A 22,942-nucleotide genomic window follows, 5' to 3' on the forward strand; every position below is an offset into this window, starting at 1 on the left:
GGGTAACCAAAGCCAGGTGTGGACTTTCTGGTCGTGGACGCTGCTTTTTGGTCCTGCGAGCCCCTCGTAGGGAGCGAGAAGGAGAAGTCATCGCTTTTTGCTGCCGTGTTGTGTTCGCTCTGGAGAGAGAGCGGGAGAGAGAGAGCTAGAGAGAGAGAGAGAGAGAGAGAGAGAGGAGGGGGAGACCACAAAAATCCATAAAAACATGCAGTTTGCAGGACGTGGCTTGAATTCCTCCACCTACCAGAGGTTAGTTTCATCCTTTTGCTTCTTTGGAAAGGGCATTATGTGAGCCGCAGTGGTCATTTCAGCCAAAATCCCACTTTAAGTGCCTTTGAAATGTTCATGGAGCTAAATGAATGGAAATATTCGTAGGCAGATGTTGTCATGGTGTCCTCGGGCTCTTCAGTGCGGGTCCACATTAATGCTTGTCTGTTGTTTTGCAGAGTTTTGACTGCTTTAATATTTTTACTGTGCTGCTTTCAGTCAGGGAGAAGTCAGGTAAGTCGAGCTGCTCTCGCTCTCCTGGCACAGATACCCGTGTGTCGCAACTAGCTTCGCTCTTATAAAAGATGGTTCTTTAAGGGTTCTCTAGTGAAGTGCTTTCTGTGTCGAACCATTTCGTGCTTAAATGGTTCTTTGAATGATAAAATGGTTGTTCAGATTGATGGAGAATGTGTTCTATATGGATCTATGTGGAACCTTTTTAAAAATGGTTCTGGATAGCACCAGAAAGGGTTCAAGCTTGACATTGTAACAACATCAGAACACTTTCTGGTGTTATCCAGAACCATTTTCAAAAAGGTTCCATACAGAACCATGGAGAATGTGTTGTATATGGTTCTATATGGAACCTTTTTAAAAATGGTTCTGGATAACACCAAAAAAGGGTTCAAGCTTGACCTTGTAACAACATCAGAACCCTTTTTTGGTACTATATAGAATCATTTGCAAAAAGGTTCCATACAGAACCATGAAGAATGTGTTGTATATGGGTCTATATGGAACCTTTTTGAAAATGGTTCTATGTAGAGCCATATATATATATATATATATATACATTGTAACAACAGCAGAACCTTTTTGGTGCTATGTAGAACCTTTCTCCATCAATCTGTAGAACCATTTCACCATGCAAAGACGCATTTAAGCATGAAATGGTTCTATATAGACCTCATGGTTCTAAATACAATCATTCAAGAACCCTTGAGCAACCATCTCTTTTTAAGTATGTTGCTTTTTTATGTCACTCGTTTCAACAAACTTGTGCTTGAGAAATGAATGAAAACCCTGGTCCTGTTTTTCTAGCTTGCATACTTGTAGTGTGCACACTTGTGCACCAGCTAGCAGAGATGTAGTCTGTTCATTTTAGCAGTTTATCTGTCATTGTTCTACAAGGAAGGACTTTTATTATGTTTTTATCCTCAACAGTTTTAAATACTTGCAAGGCCTGTATGCATGCATTAATAAATCAGAACTCAGTATAGTTAAACCAGTCTGTGTACTGGTCCATTTGTCAAATACATGTTTGCCTACAGTAGACTGACCAGTTCACCAGTGCAGTTAAATCAGTGTTTACTTTTTCCTGCCCCTTTCCAGAGATGCACAGAGGGATTCGCATACGACCGCCGTGCCAGGCAGTGCATCGGTCAGTAGGTCAAAGATCAGTAGTACAGCAAAGCTGCACTGGTAAAACATGGACATGTGACATAGTGTTGTTTCCTCCCCACCAATGCAGATGTGGACGAGTGCCGGACCGTGCCGGACCCCTGCCGGGGTGACATGCGCTGTGTGAACCAGAACGGGGGTTACCTGTGCCTGCCCCGGAGCCTCTACTCCCAGCCTTACGCCAGAGCCGAGCGGCCGGCTTACCCAGAGCCATCCTTCCCCGACACTTCGGTCGGGTTTTCGGACCAGCTCCCGCTTCAACCGCCTCTGGGCTCTGGACCTGGCCCCGGCCCGGGCCCCAGCTACCCCATAGTGAGCCGTTCCTCCACACCATGCCTGCTCGGATACACACTTGGGGAGGACGGGACGTGTGTTGGTGAGTGTTCCCTCTTGCTCTGTGAAAGGTAGTGCTCTGATGCACATTTATGCTTTTTAATGTAGTTACAGAGTGATTAATAGTAGTTACTGAATAATAAGGCTTAAGATTAAAAAGCAAAGGCCAAGATTCAGGTTCAGGCTGTGATACTGTACCATCCACTTCCACTCACTGGCCACTTCATGAGCACCTAAGTACCTTATAGGTCCACTATATACAGTAAGGTGCAAAAGTCAGAAACCACCCATCATTTATTTACTTAAAGATGGCCAGTAAGTATGAGTTATTCATTTTTCAACATCAGAAGAGAAAGCACAGCTAAATAGAGCTTCTGTTCTTTCAGGAGACTCTCTTTCAGTTCCTCAAAGAAATCTGCAGTCACACCTCCAAAGTTCAGTCTTAGAAGTTGGTTTTGCTTTTTCTTCTTCCTACAATCCAAATAATCAAACACGTTCAGTGACGTTGAGGTCTGGACTCTACAGTGGTCAGTCCACTGTTCAGAGAATACCAGCAGTGTCTTTATTTGACAGAAACACCTGTGGATGTTTTCAGATCTGAAGCAGCTTGATTTTCTCCTCTCTCTCAAAGATGAAAGCTTTAAGTGCTCTTTATCTCATGGGGGCAGATTTGGTGGTCTTGCATGGTTATTAGGACTCACATTATATTTATATATTTTAACCATTTTTTGAGCTCCAGTTTGAGAAACTTACATTTTTCCACTTATTTTTCTTTGCCTTTCTCCTTCCTTCTGCACACTGCAAAACATGGTGTCTTGTCAAGTGAAATGGTCTTAAATCTAGTCGATAAATCTAATATTTCTCATTTTGAGATTGGTGTGCACTTAAAAGGTTATCTAGCTTATTTCTAGACATTATTTACTTGTTTTAGGTCATTTTATCAAGTAAAATGATCTCACTACACTGGAGGATAATTTTGCTAGTTTGCAAGCATATTTGTTAAAACAAGCAAAATCATCTGCCAACATAGTGAGATAATTTTACTGAATAATGTCTAGAAATAAGGTTAATAATCTTAAATTAAGTTTACAACAGTCTCAACAGGAGAAATATTAGCTTTATTGACTATATTTAAGGTAATTTTACTTGACAAGACCATTTTTGCAAACAGATCATCTTATATCTAATCTCCTCAGAAATATCTTATGAAAAAAAAATAATTTGTACTTAATGGCTGCTTTGACAAGAAATTAAATAAACGAAGGTGGTCTCTGACTTTTACACAGCACTGTAAGTATACGATTACAGACTGTAGCCTATCTGTTGCTGCAAAATTTATCAGTCCTGCTCTACCACATTCGTCATTGGTCAGTTTCTGACCACAGGGCAGCTGTTGACCTAAAAATATCCAGCCCAGAGCAGCTCTGTAGTCAAAAACTGACCACTGATGAAGGACTAGAGGATGACTAACACAAACTGTGAATCAACAGATGGACTACAGTCCACCAGCAAGGTGGAGCTACAAGAGAGTGGTTTCTAATAAAGTGGCCAGTAAACATACAGAGAAAAGTATCAGTTTATTGAAGTAACACCTTTGATGTTATGTTAACACATGCCGTGTTGAATAAACAGGTCCAGTTCAGCTGGACACAGTTAAGTGGGGAATTTGACACTGGGGACTCTCACCTTTCTGCTTTTGAACTGGATCAAGTGCTACAAGTAACTTTTGATTCTACTTAAAATTGCGCTTTGAGCATTCTTGAAGCATTTCAGCTGTACGTGCACGCACTGATGTAGTGATGCTGGATCTGCCTCTGCGTCTGATCTTTCTGAGTCCGTCTGTTATAAAGGAGGAGACGGTCACTGGTTAGAAAATGAATTGGAAAGCTTGTAACACTCAACCTGTTGTCTCTTTGCAGAGAAAGTCCCGCCCTTCTATAAAAAGAGCCAATCGGCTTGCTGGTTTTGCCGCAAGCAGGAAAAGCCCACCTTTATTTGGGCTCAGTCAGAGATCTGCACAAGCATGTTTTTTGTGCGACATTGAGCCAAATGCTACAAACAATTTATGATTTTTCTGAGAATTGACCAGTTATTTTAAAGGTTATATATAAATGACATTTTAAATGTTAATATAGCAGAAAACAACTATTTTCTATGTTGTTGAAATCCAGATATGCCTATTTTTTGTTTTTATAGCTGGTTCGGCAGCGCGTGCATGTTAGTCCTGCCCCGTAAAAACGCTGGCCCTCTCCACGTTTTGTTTTGACCTTCCCAAACAGTGACCACCTACCCAGCATTGTGCATGCACCATTTAAGATGGAATGGGAAAATCCGAACAAAAAGCTGAGGGGCCTGAATGTAGTCTAGCTGCTGCACCTTTTAAGGTGGAACGGGAAAATTCGAACAAAATGCTGAGGCATCTGAATGTAGTCTAGCTGCTGCACCTTTTAAGGTGGAACGGGAAAATTCTAACAAAAAGCTGAGGCACCTGAATGTAGTCTAGCTGCTGCACCTTTTAAGGTGGAACAGGAAAATTCGAACAAAAAGCTGAGGCGCCTGAATGTAGTCTAGCTGCTGCACCTTTTAAGGTGGAACGGGAAAATTCGAACAAGAAGCTGGCGGAAAAGAAGCTGACTTCAGCCTCATTGAGAGTTGAAATGCATGAAAAGGGATGAGGAGGCCGCTCTGTTTCTGTTTGACAGGTGGGCAACACTAACTAATTTGTGCTGTGTCAGAGAGCCGATAGGTCAGTATTGTTTTGTCCCGTTTGCTAACGTTTGTGATAGTAACTGGTTTGCTTCACAGCAGCAACTGTAGTGACAGTTTGCTAACCCATATCCTAGCTAAAATTAGTTGCATTACTTGCTGTGTCATTGTTCACTCCAATGTTGTATCATGGTATTTGTCTGTACAATGTTTGCGAAAGGTTTTATGGCTAAAAAAGTGCTGTCCGCATCGGCAATGCACATCCATGAATTTGGTGGGTGGAGCTTCCAAGGGAGCACTGAAGGGAGGGGTATATTTGCTTTGCTGTTGAGTTCAAATATCAACAGTCATTCTCCAGACTCATATACTGCGCCTTTAAATACATTATTGAAACAATAATTTGCCCTTGAAGTTTTTAGGTCTTTCCCCATTCAAAGAGATCAGAGCCTGGTCTTGCATGACTGGAAATAACTGCCCGGCGGTGTTGCCAAGATGGCTGGATGGCCGGTGAACAGACTTTCCTATAAGGACTTTGATAATGATCAGCCAGTGCAGTGAAATGATTGTAAGGCTGGTGGTGGGATGTCTCTCTGGGTTAGGTGAGGCTTTTCTGTGGTGAGGGTCTTTTAGTGGGTCACGTCTCAGATGGTGCCCAGACACAATAAAGCGCCGGGCTGTAATTTACTCATATCTGTGGTGGTCTGCGGGGCTGCAGTGGGACGGGCTGTCAACTTGAAGACTTTAGCAGACTCTCCCCACGGCGGCGCCGACTCATCTGTCTCCATATGAGCCACAGGGAACACTACAGAAGCCTGGTCTGACTGTGCTGCAATGTGAAGAGAACCTGCAATGTGAAAGGTCACACTCTTAGCACTAGGGATGTGCACGGGTGCTTGGGTATTCCTATACTGTTCGAGTTGCAAGTACTTGAATCCTGAAAGCATTATTCGTTTCAGTTGACCACAGGAAGACACACTCACAATCCAGTGAAACGTGAAGTTTGCGGCTCTGAAACGTGAGTTCCTGAACATGAGCGCTTTGTTAAGGATGTGGCTAAGAAGGCAGAGACAGCACTGCATCGCTAACTAGGCTAGCTTCTCTGCACACTTAAAGATATGGTTCTTCAATGGTTCTTTAGTAAAGAAAATGGTTCTATATAGAGCCATAAACTCTCTTTGGATTATTAAAGGCCTCTTTGCATGGCTAAATTGTTCTTTGCATGGTGAAATAGTTCCTCAGATTGATGGGGAATGTGCTGTAGATGGTTCTATGTAGATGCTTTTTGAAAAGGGTTCTGAACAGCACCAAAAAGTGTTAATCTATTGTTACAAATTTGACATTGTAACAACAGCAAAATCCCTTTTGCTGCTGTATAAAATTGAATTATTATATATCGTTTTAAAGTAAACTAACATGCAGACAAAATATTATTACAAAACAGTGTCTCAGGCTGTGAATTCATAACCATTTCATGTAAAAACCTTCTGTGAGGGAGCTTTTAGAGGTGGACGTCTGGTTCCTATCACCACCACTGTGAACAATTCTGACTCTGGAACTGAGAGAACGGAGAATTTCATATCAAACCAAATTTGGTGACATTTTATTCTGAGTAGTCCTTTTAGATGAAACAAACACTCAACGGACTCTCAGTAACATGTCAAAAACATATGAGGGTGAGGGTTCGATTTTGGGTTGAGGTTAAAGTTAGGGTTAGGAATAGGGCCAGGGTGAGGGTTAGGATTAGGTTATGGGTTGAGGTTAAGGTTGGGGTTAGGATTAGATGTTGGGTAAGGTTGGTAAGGTTAGGTTTTGTGCAATGGAAGTAACGTATTAACAAAACATCTACTTAATGTAAGTAATGTATCAACAGAACATCTACAAGACATTTACCTCAATGTATTCAGATGCTGCACTACTTCTACTTCTCTGATATGTAGTTGCTGTGTTACTGATAATCTGATAAGAGTTTATTAATCATCTGCAAAGGACCACTCCAAATAAGCTGTTACCCCGAAATTTTTAAAAAGTGGGTGGCATTCCCCTTTAAGTGGCGCTGCCCATTTAGTACTAATAACTGATGGTAATTCGATGATTTGTATTTCAGTGCAGACTATGGACTGAGTGTGCAGATTGCTGGGGGAGGAGATGCCAGTCCCAGATGTGTTCTCCAGTCCTCTGCCACCGTCTTTTAGGGTCACTTTCATAGATTTGCAACCCACTACGTCCCGCAAGGGACATGCTATAAAAAGGACACACATTTTTTCCAGAGAAATCCTGTTAGGCAAAAGCTGCATTCCCCTGAAATCAAGTGGAACTGGGTAATGGGGGGAAAGTGGAGCCAGATATTCAGCTCAAACTGCTCGTTTCAATTCGGAGACAGATAATCACCTCTTTGGGGTATTAGGAAAATCTCAGACTTTAAACCTTGTTTGGGTAAGCCGCGAAAAATCCCACTCTCGAACCAGAGCTATTTCAGCATATTGTGCTTGCCCATGCCAGCAATGAAGTCATCAGATGTGGAAGGAGCGTTCTCATTGGTAGCTGGGGTACTCCGTCATTTGGGGAGGGGTTGTGGTGTGTAAGTGTGTGAGTGCATGTTGAAAGATGGCGTTATGGAGCTGAAGCAGTGCAGACTGCAAGCATGCCATCACTCATCTGACAGTAATGGCTTTGTGAGTGCGTGCGTAGAGGGCAGGGAAAGCCCTAATGTTGCCAATGGCACTCAGTCGTGGAGGACAAAAAACACAAACCGGGCCTCATCAGTGCCGCTAAGGCTGTCCATCATGGCCTTAACAGGCACTTTGTTCCACAGCTAAAGATTAAGGAACGTTTCGTATCAAGTGTTGCTACGTTGGACAAACATTTCAGAACATTGGCAAAAACCCCATTCAACCTAATGAGAAACCGTATCGCACTAGTGTGTGTTATTTATTTACTGTGGTATTTATTTTGTACAGCACTGTGAGAGACCACCGGAGACCACCCTTCATTTATTTAATTTCCAGTCAAAACAGCCAAATAAAAAGTAATAAGTTATTCATTTTTAGCAACGAAGTTATAAAATTAGAAGTTGGTTTAGCATTTTCAGCTTCTCACAATCCAAACGATCCCTCATTCAGTGGTGTTGAGGTCTGGACTCTGGGGTGGTCAGTCCATCGTTCAGCTTCTTTGTTTGATGCGTCCGTCTCCTTTTCTCAGTGAGGTTCTTCTTGACAGCTACACATCCTTTCAGACCCACAGCGCTGAGTCGTCTTCTCACAGTGGAAGGATGGACAGAAACACCTGTGGATGTTTTCAGATCTGAAGCAGCTTGATTTTCTCCTCTCTCTCAGAGATGAAAGCTTTAAGTTCTGTTTATCTGACGGGGGGCAGTTTTGGTGTCGGCCAGCTCTTGCAGGTGGTTGTTAGGAGGCACATTTTTATTGGGAAATTTTATGGATCAACAGGATTTTGCTGAGCGTGTTTTTGGTCTTCTTGTATTCCCATTGCAATGTCGTGTGAATGTTGACAGTGGAATGAAATGGAATATATTTCATTTCTATTGCGCTGATATTGTCTCGTCTGCTCCTTTTTGCCACAGTGTCTCACTTGAAACAACTAGAACCGAATTCAATCTGTTTGCATTGATTTACCAGACTTTTAGTGACTGTCACAAGCAGCCCCTCTGTCTGTTACCCCATCTCTGGGGTATGTCGTACCATTTACACTCAATCTGCTCTTAGTTGAACTGTTTATAAAGTGTATGGGCTGTTTAGAAGTTTATGTTTAATTTTTAGCAGATAAGTACAAATTTCTTGTGTTAAAAAATCTTAATCTCAAGCTCAAATACTTTTAAAATAATTTAGCAAAAAACTAAATGTGCCAGGTTGTGTCCTGCTCTCCCCTACATCCATATTAATACTTCACACAAAGAACAGTAGAATTTTAAACTGGGAAGTCAACATCATGTAGTGGGTTCTAAACAGATTGCTGTAATTTCTTAAAATGCTAAATGAGATTTTCCAGTGTTCTGTAAAGCTCGTCCAACTGTATAACACTTGCTACGAAAGAGCGAATTTGTGGGCGGAGCATGGGTAGATCAATTCATTCACAGTGGTAACTTGAAATCTAGAATTAGAACTCTTATTAGAGCCTGATGTTGTTTTGTCTAGCCACAGCACCCGTGTTCTCTGTTTGCCGTTACGTTAGTTAATGAGGTGTGACTGGAGAGTGGTAGACCGTTTCATGTGTTCATTAACTCCAGAGGAGGCCCACTGGTGAGGTCAGTTTACAGACTGATGATGTCATTAAAAAGTTTGTGGTCTAGAAGACTGATTGAACTGTATGTGGGAGTTGCAGGCAAGTGGGTTGTTCATTAGCATGGTGTCAGTTCAGTTAGAATCAAAGCCGGTTATGGATTCACACAAGCACCCTCATTTTCTCCCAGGTTTGCCCTTGTGAGGCTTTTATCCACTAAACCTCTGCCAAACATCAGTCTGTTATATATGTACAAGCATCTAGTTGATGCCAGAATAGAAACCACCCAGATAGCAAGCATGTACCAGTCCGCTGGCTCCCCACTGACTGTATGGCACTATAGATAAATATATTTAAATTAAATAAAATAAATGATATTGCTGTTAAAATTATTTAGTAAACAAATACACTGATCAGGCATATCATTATGACCACCTCCTTGTTTCTACAATCACTGTCCATTTTATCAGCTCCACTTAATATGTAGTTTCTCTGCATACTTTGTTAGCTCTCTTTTACCCTGTTCTTCAGTGGTCAGGACCCCCATGGACCCTCACAGAGCAGGTACTATTTGGATGGTGGGTCATTCTCAGCACTGCAGTAACACTGTCGTGGTGGTGGTGTGTTAGTGAGTGTTGTGCTGGTACGAGTGGATCAGACACAGCAGTGCTGCTGGAGTTTTTACACTGTGTCCACTCACTGTCCACTCTATTAGACACTCCTACCTTGTCAGTCCACCTTGTAGATGTAGAGTCAGAGACGATAGCTCATCTGCTGCTGCACAGTTTGTGTTGGTCATCCTCTAGTCCTTCATCAGTGGTCACAGGACGCTGTTGGCTGGATATTTTTGGTTGGTGGACTATTCTCAGTCCAGCAGCGACACTGAGTTGTTTAAAAACTCCAGCAGCAATGCTGTGTCTGATCCACTCAGACCAGCACAACACACCCTAACACACCACCACCACGTCAGTGTTACTGCAGTGCTGAGAATGATCCACCACCCAAATAGTACCTGCTCTGTGAGGGTCCATGGGGGTCCTGACCACTGAAGAACAGGGTAAAAGGGGGCTAACAAAGTATGCAGAGAAACAGATGGACTACAGTCTGTAACTGTAGAACTACAAAGTGCACCCTATATAGTAAGTGGAGCTGATAAAATGCACAATGAGCGTAGAAACAAGGAGGTGGTCATAATGTTATGCCTGATCGGTGTACAAATGATAACGAAAGAAAGAAATGAAGGAAAAATTAATAAATTGGACTGCGAGTGGAAAATGAGTGATGAAAAGTGGCATTTCGTCTAATACTCTGCATTATCACCAGCGGGCCGCCTGGAAAACGCTGAGCAAAAAGCCAGTGGGCCGCCAGCTTTGCCATCAGCCCACCATCGTCTTGCTATCTAGATAGGAGGAAACCTTTCGCTGAGTTACTGTTTAATTGTTACAGCTTCTGTTCTGTTCTGACACACAGTAAGTTCTACTCTTTAAAAAAGGTTTAGGGAAAAATGTAATGTACATGTATCTCCCCATTGCTGCAAATGCAGTCAGTCAGCAAAGACATGCTTGGTGTCTGAGGCTTGCTTCTTTAGTTTTGTGCTGGAGTCGCAGGTCTAATTGCTAACAAGTAATGGAAGCTTATAATTAGAATTAATAATCATCGCTTATCTGTCTCAAGCCATGGAGAGTTGCTAAGAATTCTGTAATAGTCTTGCGTATGTGCTTTCTGACACTGTATGACAGACTTTTATCTATATAAATGGACAAAAGCTAATGAATAGCTAAAAATAAACTCAAAGGCTAGCTAAAACAAAGGCTAACACAGCTAAAAAACAATAGTAACCATTTTGCCATCTTAAAAGTATTATTCTACTGAATCATTTCAACTGAAGCAAGTTTATTTGAGATTTTGTCATGCAGGCACAATGTTAATTGGTGGAGTTTTAGCCATCATTACTTTTTAGCTACATTAGCCTAATTGCTCTGGTACAACAGCAAACTTCAGACACCAAACTCAATCGTGTTCTGGCTGATTAGCTGTATTTGCGCTAAGGAATATCAAAATCACTTTTGTTTGCCAAACTATTGCTTTAAGGGATGCTCTAAATGCCTAATTTCTGCCCTAATAGTCTACAGAATCTACAGTGTCTATAGAAAGTCTGGTACTTTTCAGAGCTTTGAAAATTTTTCCACTACAAGCCTTACAGAGAAATTCTACCATTTTTTTTTCCAAATTTCTGTGTAACTAAATCATCAAGATGTAAGCAGACGTCCACCTCTAAAAGCTCCCTTTTAGAGAAAGTTATTACAAGAAATGGTTATGAATTCACTGCCTGATGTCTGACATTGTTTTACAATAGTTTTAAGGTAGGATTTTGGGCTAAAACATATTTTTATGATGACATTCATGGCGAAGAGGTACATGTAAGGTGTTTAAATAGTACCCAAAGAAACTTATATTCTCAGATTTACCACAATTTTACCTTTTTCAACACTGCACAAAAACTCAGCAGACACATGTAGGTTCACCGGTGGTTTTGGATAGTACATAAAATGTGTTGTAGATGTCGCGAACCCTGGTTCCTATCACTGCCACTGTTAAGAAATCTGGGTCGGTTAGTTTCTTTATGAACCATTTTACATCAAACCACTCTCAGTGACTTTGTTTACATCTTAACTACTGAATTATGCAGAATTTTGAAAAATTGATGGAATTCCCCTTTAGCACAGGCCTTTTCTACAATGAACCATTTCACATCAAACCACTCTGAATGAATTTGTATAAATCATAACAGAATTATGCAGAATTTTGAAAAATCGGTGGAATTCCCCTTCAGCAAAGGCCTGCTTCCTTTCTTTTTATGTTAGACCATGTGCACCACATTGACCACCCTGCTCCTGCTGTGTTGTATACTGTGTCTTGTCTTAATTATACAATCTAGCTGCAGGATTTTAATCTTTTAAACACTGCCAAGGTGTTGCTTGACTGAGCAGCCCCACCAAGAAGGAGAAATACAGTGAAGGTGGTCGTGTTGTGTAATGAATTCTATTCATTCTTTCTTTTAACTATAATCTCTTTATTTTAACGTAAGGTAAGCAACTAGTGCATGGAGAGAGATATGTGTGCTTTATCGTTCCTGTGAACGGTCTGTTCTGTGCAGTTAAACGAGACGGCTATAAGGATTTGCCAGCTTGCATTCACTTCATCACATAACTGAAACTGATCTGGAAGCCAAACCAACGGCTATATATTCCACAATCACCTCCTTTAGGTCTAGGAATAAGTTGTGTATGGAAAATTGGCCCACGGTGTTTGATATCTCTGTCTCTCTACACACAATTTATCCCTTTTTTCCCCCGATCTGTCCCCCCATTCGATCTCTTTTTAGCTTTATCTTTCCTTCTTTGTCTGAATGATGAGTGCGGTAAGTTCTGGCCTATGCTATGTTCCACCGAATCGGTCTATATAAGGACCTGAAGTGAACCTTTCCAAAAACGGCCCAATTCTCCTCGCCCTACTTCACATCTGCTAACTCTGCCCTGCTGTGGCGCATGTGTAACCCACATGCTGTGCCCACCTCCCTCCATTCCTCAGTGGAGGTTGCAGTCTTAAAGCAATAGTTTGCCCCCCAAAAAAACTATTTTACACAGTTTTTCCTCATTTCCCAAATTGCAAATAGTGTCACCTTGCAAAATAGGCATGAACAGGTCTGGACTGGAAGAAATCCTCCGTTTTGGTGCAGCAAGCTAGCTAACTGCCAACCATAAACAGTAAAAACACAAAGTAAACATGGCTAAACCAGATAATTATATACTCAGAGGAGCATAATGCTTCACACCGAGAAAAAAAGGTAGCAGGCGTGGTTGGCAGAAATGGCATAACTGCAGCTGCGCTTAGCCAAATAGCTAACCTAGCAGTTAGCAAGCTTGCCAACCTGGAAACCATGAAGAGTAAAAACACACTAAACGTAACTAAACCAGATAATTATAGACTCAGAGCAGCATAATGCTGCACACTGAGATACAAAAAAAGGGTAGAAAGCAGGCGTGGTTGGCAGAAGTGGCATAACTGCCGCTGCGCTTAGCCCAACAGCTAACCTAGCATTTAGCAAGATTGCTAACTTGGCAACCATAAAGAGTAAAAACACAGTAAACTAAACAAGATGGGCGGCCCACCGGTGGTTAAGCAAAGTATTAGACAAAATTCCACTTATCATCGCTCATTTTCCACTCACAGTCCAATATACTGATTTTTCCTTCCTTTCTTTTAAGTTATACAGGGAGATTCACTCGAAAGAGGCCCCAAATATTCTGCTGTAACTCCTGTTAGGATGAAGCAATCTTAACCAAAAAAATACACTACATACCTTGACGTATGTGTAATCGATTGCATTACATGCAATGCTGGAAGTGATTTCCGTTTTCTGACAGACACTTGAAGTATGTACCCGGAAGTTGCAAACAGAGGTTAAACGTTGTGATGGCTGTCCGGCGCCTACCTCATCGCTAAGACAGGGGCATCCCAGCTTATTTGAAGCTCCATATACTGAGGAGCACGTTGCACACTGTTTCATTCAAATTGCTTCGTCCTAGAGAGAGTTATTACAGAATATTCGGGGCCTCTTTCGAGTGAATCTCCCTGTACTTGGTAAATTAGTTTAGTAAATATTTTTAATCTAGTACAGTGTCAGCAACAACTTTTTCTATAAAATCATTTTGTATCAGGCCTTTTTTCCTCTCAGTTGTTTGTAATATTTGTCTTAGTTTACTTTCTAAAATAAAAGTCTGTGTGCATTTAAAACCTGTTTGGGGAGATTAAAAACTAGTTAAAGCTTGTCTGCAGGACAGTAATCTGGGTGGTCTGATAGTGGACCAACAGTGGCAAACAGTCAGCGGGACGCCGACTTTATCAAGCCAGCGGATCGATATATACTTGCTATCTGGGTTTGCTTAGCTGGGGAGCTAAGCTAGCAGTTAGCAAATGGGCTAACTTGCTATAACTCTCCTAGCGTAAAGACTGCTACAATTAGCATTTTAGCAAGTGTTGATGATTGTGGACGCAAATGTTCACCAAAGTTGAACTCAGTATGAAATTTACCCCGAAAAATGTGTCCACTCCAGAAGTCTGTGACGTGAAACTGCTCATCGCAGCAATTTTCAATAAAAACAATGTACTTTTGCTTGTGAAACTCCTCTGACAGGAACTTTAGGCTAATGTTGTTAGCAAGTAAAGCCTATAACTGACTGATTAGCATCGTTCAGGCTCAAGTCATCACACACTTGCCTCAAACTGTGTTGATTTCTTATGTAATCTCTAAGAGTCTTCCTTATGAGATTTCAAACACTGTACGACATACTGTTATCTGTAAAAATGTACGCAAGTGCAGTGGATAGCTACATCAGTAGTAGCAGCTACTGTAAAGCCTGAATTTGGTCAGTTTTGTACTTTGTGGATAACAGTATTAGGAATGCATGATGGTACCGGAATCATATCAGTATCAGAAGATGACTGCTATAAACAATATCATCAGACAGATGATTGACCCATATTTCAAAATAAGTTTACTGTATTTAACTGTATAGAAATAAACATTATACTTTTATGAAATGCTAATCCAGGTGTATCTAGAGCCAATTTCTACATTTTTAGAAATGTTTATGTATTGACATCGGCTGATTTGTACATAAACAATATCATATATCTACATGATCAGTACCTCGCAACCTAACACGCTTGAGGCAAGCGTGTGATGATTTGTGCAGTTTACACAATGGGTGGTTCAGTTGCTTAGCTTCAATTACTCGTTAGCTACTCATATTCATATAATGTAAAGCTATCAGTGGTGGACAGTAACGAAGTAAATGTAATCCGTTACTGTACTTAAGTAGTTTTTTGTGTATCTGTACTTTACTGAAGTCTTTCCATTTTGGGCGACTTTTTACTTTCACTCCACTACATTTCAAAGTAAATATCTCACTTTTTACTCCACTACATTATGAGAAATCTGTCGTTCCTTTTGGTTTATGTGTGTATAAAAACGTAACATGTCAAAACGAAAGAAGCGCAAAGCAAAAACACCAATCAGGGCACAGCGGTCACTTTGTTCTGAGCTTGTTTTGACCTGTTGGTCATACCGACCCAGTGCAGCACACGGTTCAACATCAGTGCAGCAGCGTAAAATTTTGGGAGAGTCTGTTCAACATAAATGATGAACTAACCTAACTTTGTGTAAATAGACCACAATATAGAAATATGTACACATATGCAGTTGTGACTGATGTGTCATTTCTGAATTTATACAACTTTGCTTGTTTGTAAAAGTGATTTCAGAGCCACTCAGTTCTACCTGATGGAAACTGTTTGCCTTCAGTGTTTTGTGCTTATGATAATTTTAATAGACATCAGCGTCACTAATTAATGACTCTATTAAAAGACTGGTTTACCAAGAGAGACACTGGAGTATTTTCACCTAAAATGAGTTAATGAAGCGAGTCTTGTTACAAAAATGATAACAGGACATTAAAGTCATGATTAATCTTTTAGTACTTTTACTTTTGATACTTAAGTACATTTGAAGGCAAATACTTTTGTGCTTTTACTCAAGTGGAGGTCTAAAGGGAGGAACTTCTACTTTTACTGCAGTAATATTTTACCTTGGGTATCTCTACTTTAACTCAAGTGCATGATTTGTGTACTTCGTCCACCTCTGAAAGCTACATTCTATATACGTTATCATAGCGCTACACCAAACATGTCTCGGCTAATCGACTACATTTGGGATAAGGGGGCAGGGGTGTAAATTTCATGTTTCACCCACTATCCTTTTAAGTGCTAGCAGGTGCTGGCCAGAGGTTGGATTGGAACGTGGCCCGATTTTGAACCCTAGACAATGGCTCCCTCAGCGCCTTCCACTATCAGCCACCACCAGAGCCTGAATAAACACGAATAATTATCTGAGTTCACACTCAGCCGCCGCTCTGCTCAAACACACACACACATACACACCCTTTGCTTTCTTTTTAAATGTGTGACTTCACTGTCTGAGAACCGAAAGGGGTTGTGATTTCCACATAAGGAAATATGCTGGAAATGGGATGCAGAGATATGAGAGAGAGAGGGAGAGAGAGAGAGGGAGAGAGAGAGGGAGAGAGAGAGAGCGTTGAGACTCCAATTCCAAGTTCTACTTTGGGAACTGTACACTGTTAGTTTTAGATGGCTGGCGATGATTAAATGATGATGTATTTGAAGTTGTGGGAGACCAGCGTGATGGAGTCATAACAGTGATGGATCTGACCAGTAGGCCTGCTGCCCTGCCTTCCTGAGCCGTCTGTTCCGTATGCAGTACATACCCTAGAGTCACTTCATTTCACTTAAAGACAGGTAAAGTGCTCTGAGTGAATTATAATGTGCCTCTGGATTATTGCTCATAATTGTCAAGTGGTGGAAGCAAATTCCACAGAGGGCTTATGTTGCTCTATGTGATATAAAACCTAGATAGTTTGACAGATAATCAAATTTATATAGTTTTCCCTGAATTGTGTCAGTACATTTGTCCTTTTGTGAAAATACATACATTTTACCAGTTTAATGTGTAATCTTTATTAATGACATAATCTCTTCTCCTTTTATCTGTTTTACTCTCTTCTCTTCTCTTCTCTTCTCTTCTCTTCTCTTCTCTTGTTTTTTGGCCTTTTCATTTTTCCATTTTCTCTTCTCTTCTCTTCTCTTCTCTTGTTTTTCTCCTTTTCACTTTTCTTTTTTCTCTTCTTTTCTCTTGTTTTTCCTACTGTTTTTTATCTTCTTCTTTTCACTTTTCCTCTTCTCTTCTCTTCTCTTCTCTTCTCTTCTCTTCTCTTCTCTTCTCTTCTCTTCCCCTTTTCCCCTTTTGTCTGCTCTTTTCTCCTTTCTTCTGTGATCTCTTCTTTTCTCTTTTCCTCCCTTCTATTATTTTCTCTTTTCTTGTTTTTTTCTTTTCTCCTTTTCATTTTTCCTTTCATTTTCATTCTTCTCTTCTCTTCTCTTCTCTTCTTTTTTCTTCTGTTTTTTTTTGTATCTTATTTTCACTTTTCCTTTTTCTCTTCTCTTCTTTTTCAGATATCGATGAGTGTGAGGCACAGTCCCATCAGTGCAATCCCACCCAGGTGTGTATAAACACAGCGGGGGGCTACACCTGCTCCTGTACGGAGGGCTTTTGGCTAGTGGGCGGACAGTGCCAGGGTGAGTACTAAAGACCGGTCAGTCAGTTCTGTCACGTCAGGAAACTGTGGAAATAACAATATTAGATACAGATATTGTGGAAAAAGTGTCTGCTTTCATTTCCAAAGCAGTTTTTGAGAATGAGGACACACATGCTGCTGAAAAACAGGTCCAAGCAGAACCCGCTGAGATGTTTTGTTCTGTGGATTATTGCCCAGACGTCTGTGTGGAGACCTTTTTTCCCTCTGGTTTCTGTTTACACCACGCAGCCTCATAACAGCCTAAACAAATAACAGGCTAAACAAATAGACCGAATACAGGAGATTTTGTAACAAACCCAACAAGTACAAGAGCTTTATTGTATAAATGGAATGTGCAAGATTTCACAAACCTGCTTTTAGGCTGTACGAATTGAGTCTGTGGTCTTGCATTAGTAGAACAGACGTTATTTTATGTAAAGTGTCCATTGAAAGTCCTGTGTTGATTAGGTTACAGCGATAGTCTGTTGACAAATCAAAGTTATGTCATTTGCCTGTCATTCCAAACGTAATTGTTGATCCAAGACATGTTTCGTGTCTGAAATTCTTTAGTTTTGCACTGAAGCTACAAGGCTAATGTAGCTGGCAAGTAATGGGAGCTTATACCCCACCAATTAGCATCAGACAACAGTGCAGACAAAATTTAGGCAAACTGCATGCATTAATCTGTCATTGAGTAACTGGAGATAATCTTAAGATTTTGAGAACTTGTTTATTTAACTCCTTAAATATCTCTTCTATTTTAATCCCTCTTATCATCTCCCATCCAGATATTGATGAGTGCCGTTATGGTTACTGCCAGCAGCTGTGTGCCAACCTGCCAGGCTCATATTCCTGCTCCTGTAACCCGGGATTTAACCTGAATACTGACAGCAGAACTTGCCAAGGTACACATGTGCGCACGCAGAATATCACTGGCTTAGCAGTGCAGAGATGAGTTGGGGCTTCGTCATAAAAAATCTTTGTCATAAACTAGGAGGAAAAATGACAGAAAACGTGGCAAGAGAGAATTATAAATCATAGGAATGTGCTGTGATAATACATCATAAGCAGTATAAGCAGTTTATGTGTTATAATAGTGCATCTTTTCATTGACGTTTAGGCAATGAAATAATAAAAAAACAACACAGAATTAATTTGGACTGTGTTTATATGCTGCAACCATGCAAGCTAGTGATCTGCCACTTTCCCTGGTCTGGCCCCACCTCCTTCTGCATCTTGTCATCCTAGCCCCGCCCTGAAGTTATTGCTGTTACCTGTGTGTTGTTTGTTACTCTGCCCAATAATTATCGTTACCAGGTGTTTATAGTCTCCTCTGAAGCTGCGTCCTCGAGGTTGAAGCCATGTTGTCCAGGCAGTCTGTGTTTCTCTGCAATTTTATCAGCGAAGGCCTTTTTTTTTAGGAGCTTCTGAATGTGGTTGAGCTGGTGCACCTGTTAAGACCTATAGTTCCTCATCAATTCATGTGTGACATGAAAATGCTTGAGAAACAGCTACAACTCACGAGATGCTGCAGCACCATGTTTTATAATAAAATGTAAAAATATAAAGTACTTCTGAAGTCATATTTTAATGAGCTATCAGTGAGCCAGGATTAAACCTGTGTTGTAGTGCATGAAACAGATAGCTTGTTAAGCTGTCACTAGCTTCTAGTGCTAACGGGGAACATGTAAAGTAGCTTAGATAATGCTCCACATACAAAAACATAGGTTCACACACTCAGATTTGAATGTTTAATCTCTAAATTTGCATTAATAAAGCTTTTGTAGGTTTCCTATTTAGTTGGTTTTAGTATTAGTGTTAGTAAATACTAAATTAGTATTGAGTATTTAATACATCAGTTTGACACCCGACTTTCATTTATCTGTTTTTGTGAACAGTATACTACACAGTTCAAACATGAATAGCTGTATTAGCACAGGCATGTTCTATAGCTGAAAGTTCCTGTTGCTGCATCATTATCCTGTCATTAGCATATTTTAGTATGCTGAACCGTGATAGGCTGAAGCTCATTTGTGACGTCTAAAACTAAGCTGCCAGTAGCGCCGCACACATCACTTTTTTGGGTGTACTGAGCAAGTCTGTGTTTTCAGTGGAAAAATGTAAACTCTGTGTTACAGTAACCCATTTGATAAAAATGTCTATATTAACATAATAAACCATCCAAAATGAGTCAGTCATGTAAAAAGACACATTTCTGAGTGCAGAGAGGTTTTAATGTAAGGCTTAAACGTGTCACGTTACTTACGTCAGCAGCTAGAAAGATCTCTCCTACCTCGACTGAGACACGCCTACTGTGTGCATGTATAGCTCTTGTGTTCCTTTGTTCCTTGGGTGGTCTAGTATGTTGCGATCTCTGCGTATCGTTGTGTTAATTTAGTTTATATGCTTTATTTAGTTCGTATGCTTGTTTTGGTTTACTTCCAATAAACTTTTTTTCACGTACATCCACTCGACTCCTTGCCTGGACTGTCTTCGGTTTCCCTGGTCTGGCTCCGCCCCTTTCTGCATCCTATCCCGTCTTGTCGTCCTAACCATGCCCCTCAGTTATTGCTGTGAACTGTGTGTTGTTTGTAACTAATATTATTATCATTACCAGGTTAGGCCTAATCCTAATCCTAATCTAACACACATTACATCCAAATCCTGTGGCTTATTACTCTAATTCTATTACACTGACAGATCTGTAGGTCTTAAGGGGTTAAACTAGAATAGCACTGGATTTACACACTGTCTCTTTCTGTCTCGCTCTTTCTGTCTGTAGATATAGACGAGTGTGAGACTGACCCCTGCACTCACGGCTGTCTGAACACGTACGGCTCCTTCCTGTGTAACTGTGACGAAGGCTTCGAGCTCGCCGCCGATGGAACCACCTGCACCGGTGAACAGAGGAGGGAGTGGTGAAGAGAAGGGCCAAGGAAGTGAAAAGATGAGAGGAGGAGAGATAGAGAGGCTGTTCCTGAGACCGTAGTCTCACTGTAGTCTACCCTAGTGGACATAAAAACCCATAATGCACTGTTGTATGCAACAGAATGTCAGTGAGACGAGCAAAGCTGTGTCATGTTAGCGTATGAAATCATGAATTCTCTTCTATATAATAATGTGCTATTTTGTAATGTAGGGAACAGTGATGAGATGAGCATTTCTGTTCTATATAGGGCTCCCATGTAGGGAATAGTGATTAAGGGACTAATTCAAAAGCAGCTTTGGATAGAAGGATATGAGGGGACCAAGCAAACTTCTGAAAGACAGCAATGGAGGGAGTTAAGAGAGTGGAGGAAAGCAGTGAGCGTGTGGGTGGATGAAATGAGGAGAAAGGAAGACTCAGGAGAGAAGGATAGAAGAGGAAAGCTCAGAGATGAATGAGAAATCCAAATGTTTGTAAATCAAATTAAGGAGCCAGAGGATTCAGCAGGCATGTACTACTGGCATGGTCCAGCTGTAGAAACACAGCAGACAAAACTGTGGAAACAATCAATACTGTTTTTACAAAAGTGTTCAGCAGTTGAATCGATGTGACATCCAACACACCTAGGGCAGTTATTAACAATGAGTTACCACACTGTTGCAAATCTGCATCCGTTTCAAATCCCTTTTTACTGTTTTGTATTACTTTTATAGTAATATATTATGTTATTTTAATTATGTTGTATATATAATTAATATTAATATTATTGACTGTTGATTATGGCTTCAACATTTTAAATTTTCATGTTTGCTTTTACAAAGTGTTCCTGACTTTGACAAGTATTTTTATGTATATATGTATATATTCAAACACATATATATATATACATACATATCGCTGTTGTCAGAGCAAAACCTCGTATCTCCAAAATGGTAACTTTACAGGGGAAAGAAACACTTTACTTTTAATGTAAGTCAATAGAACCAGACGTTTCTCCAAGTAATTTTGGGCCGTTTGTTTTGGTCGGTTCATCATGAAATTATACACAATGTAAAGGACAACAGGCATTTTCAAATTATGTCAAAAACTGAAAAACGACAAAAATGGAGATACAAGGTTTTGTTCTGACATCGGCGATATATACACTGATCAGGCATAACATTATGACCACCTCCTTGTTTCTACTCTCATTATCCATTTTATCAGCTCCACTTACTATATAGGTGCACTTTGTAGTTCTACAGTTACAGACTGTAGTTCATCTGTTTCTCTGCATACTTTGTTAGCCCCCTTTTACCCTGTTCTTCAGTGGTCAGGACCCCCATGGACCCTCACAGAGCAGGTACTATTTGGTTGGTGGATCATTCTCAGCACTGCAGTAACACTGATGTGGTGGTGGTGTGTTGTGCTGGTGTGAGTGGATCAGACACAGCAGTGCTGCTGGAGTTTTTAAACACTGTCCACTCTATTAGACACTCCTACCTTGTCAGTCCACCTTGTAGATGTAGAGTCAGAGACGATAGCTCATCTGCTGCTGCACAGTTTGTGTTGGTCATCCTCTAGTCCTTCATCAGTGGTCACAGGACGCTGCCCACAGGACACTATTGGCTGGATATTTTTGGTTGGTGGACTATTCTCAGTCCAGCAGTGACACTGAGGTGTTAAAAAACTCCAGCAGCACTGCTGTGTCTGATCCACTCAGACCAGGACAGCACACACTAACACACCACCACCACGTCAGTGTTACTGCAGTGCTGAGAATGATCCACCACCCAAATAATACCTGCTCTGTGAGGGTCCATGGGGGTCCTGACCACTGCAGAACAGGGTAAAAGGGGGCTAACAAAGTATGCAGAGAAACAGATGGACTACAGTCTGTAACTGTAGAACTACAAAGTGCACCTATATAGTAAGTGGAGCTGATAAAATGGACAATGAGCGTAGAAACAAGGAGGTGGTCATAATGTTATGTCTGATCGGTGTATTTGTGTGTGTGTGTATATATATATATATATATATATGTATATACACACACACACTTGTGAGATATGTATGACTTAACATTAATATAAAAACGAGGTGCTCACATGTCCCTCTGCTCTGTTATCAGATTTGGATGAGTGCAGTTTCTCTGACTTCTTGTGTCAGCACACATGCATAAACACTCCGGGGTCATTCTCGTGTGCATGCCCACCGGGCTACTACGTTTTTGAAGACGGCAGGAGCTGTGAAGGTAACACACTTAACACAGCAACGTAAAAAAAGGGTTCAGGCTTTCAGTTACCTTTCTCAGGGTCATTTTTAGTCCAGTATGATCTCTGAAATTCTGAATAAATAATTTTGTTTACCTTGACTTTAATTCTGTATTGACAGGTTCAGACTTTTTCTGTTTGTTCTGATGTCAAAAAGTGTTGAAACGTGGCAAATTCAAATCATAATTAAATATCTCCTTTGTAACTTACAAACACAATTGAGAGTTTAGAATCTGCTCTTTCCATAAAATGTCTTTGCTTATAAGCATGTAAAATTAGAGTTCATATGCGTGTGCAGTATTATTGTGTATTTATATTGTACTGTGTAATTCTGTTTGTTGTGTTTCTTTACCTGTAGTTGTTGTTGAAGTTGATGATGATGATGTTGACATGAATGTTGACCAATCTGACCCCTAACTAACTGTTGTGTGTTTGATTTTGAAGACCTCAATGAATGTGACTCTGGTAACAACACGTGTACAACAGCACAAGTGTGTTTCAATTTCCAGGGAGGGTACACGTGCCTGGACCCCCTCATATGTGAACCGCCCTACATAGAGTTCAGTGACAAGTGAGTCAGAGAAAAGAACGCATTCTTTTGTTGTGGA

General features: G+C 40.7%; 1 protein-coding gene across 1 annotated transcript in view; it reads left to right on the plus strand.

Moving 5' to 3' along the window:
* Window positions 1-22,942, plus strand: part of fbln5 (fibulin 5) — a 29,319-nt gene continuing 6,377 nt past the window's right edge. The window contains exons 1-9 of the mRNA XM_036575187.1: window positions 1-249; window positions 447-501; window positions 1,600-1,648; window positions 1,739-2,044; window positions 17,035-17,157; window positions 17,945-18,061; window positions 19,939-20,055; window positions 22,193-22,315; window positions 22,779-22,905. Coding sequence (XP_036431080.1) covers window positions 206-249; window positions 447-501; window positions 1,600-1,648; window positions 1,739-2,044; window positions 17,035-17,157; window positions 17,945-18,061; window positions 19,939-20,055; window positions 22,193-22,315; window positions 22,779-22,905 — 1,061 coding nt within the window. The 5' untranslated portion in view covers window positions 1-205. The remainder of the gene's footprint in view (window positions 250-446; window positions 502-1,599; window positions 1,649-1,738; window positions 2,045-17,034; window positions 17,158-17,944; window positions 18,062-19,938; window positions 20,056-22,192; window positions 22,316-22,778; window positions 22,906-22,942) is intronic.

Source organism: Colossoma macropomum, unplaced genomic scaffold, assembly GCF_904425465.1.
Source record: "Colossoma macropomum unplaced genomic scaffold, Colossoma_macropomum, whole genome shotgun sequence".
Lineage (NCBI taxonomy): Eukaryota > Metazoa > Chordata > Actinopteri > Characiformes > Serrasalmidae > Colossoma > Colossoma macropomum.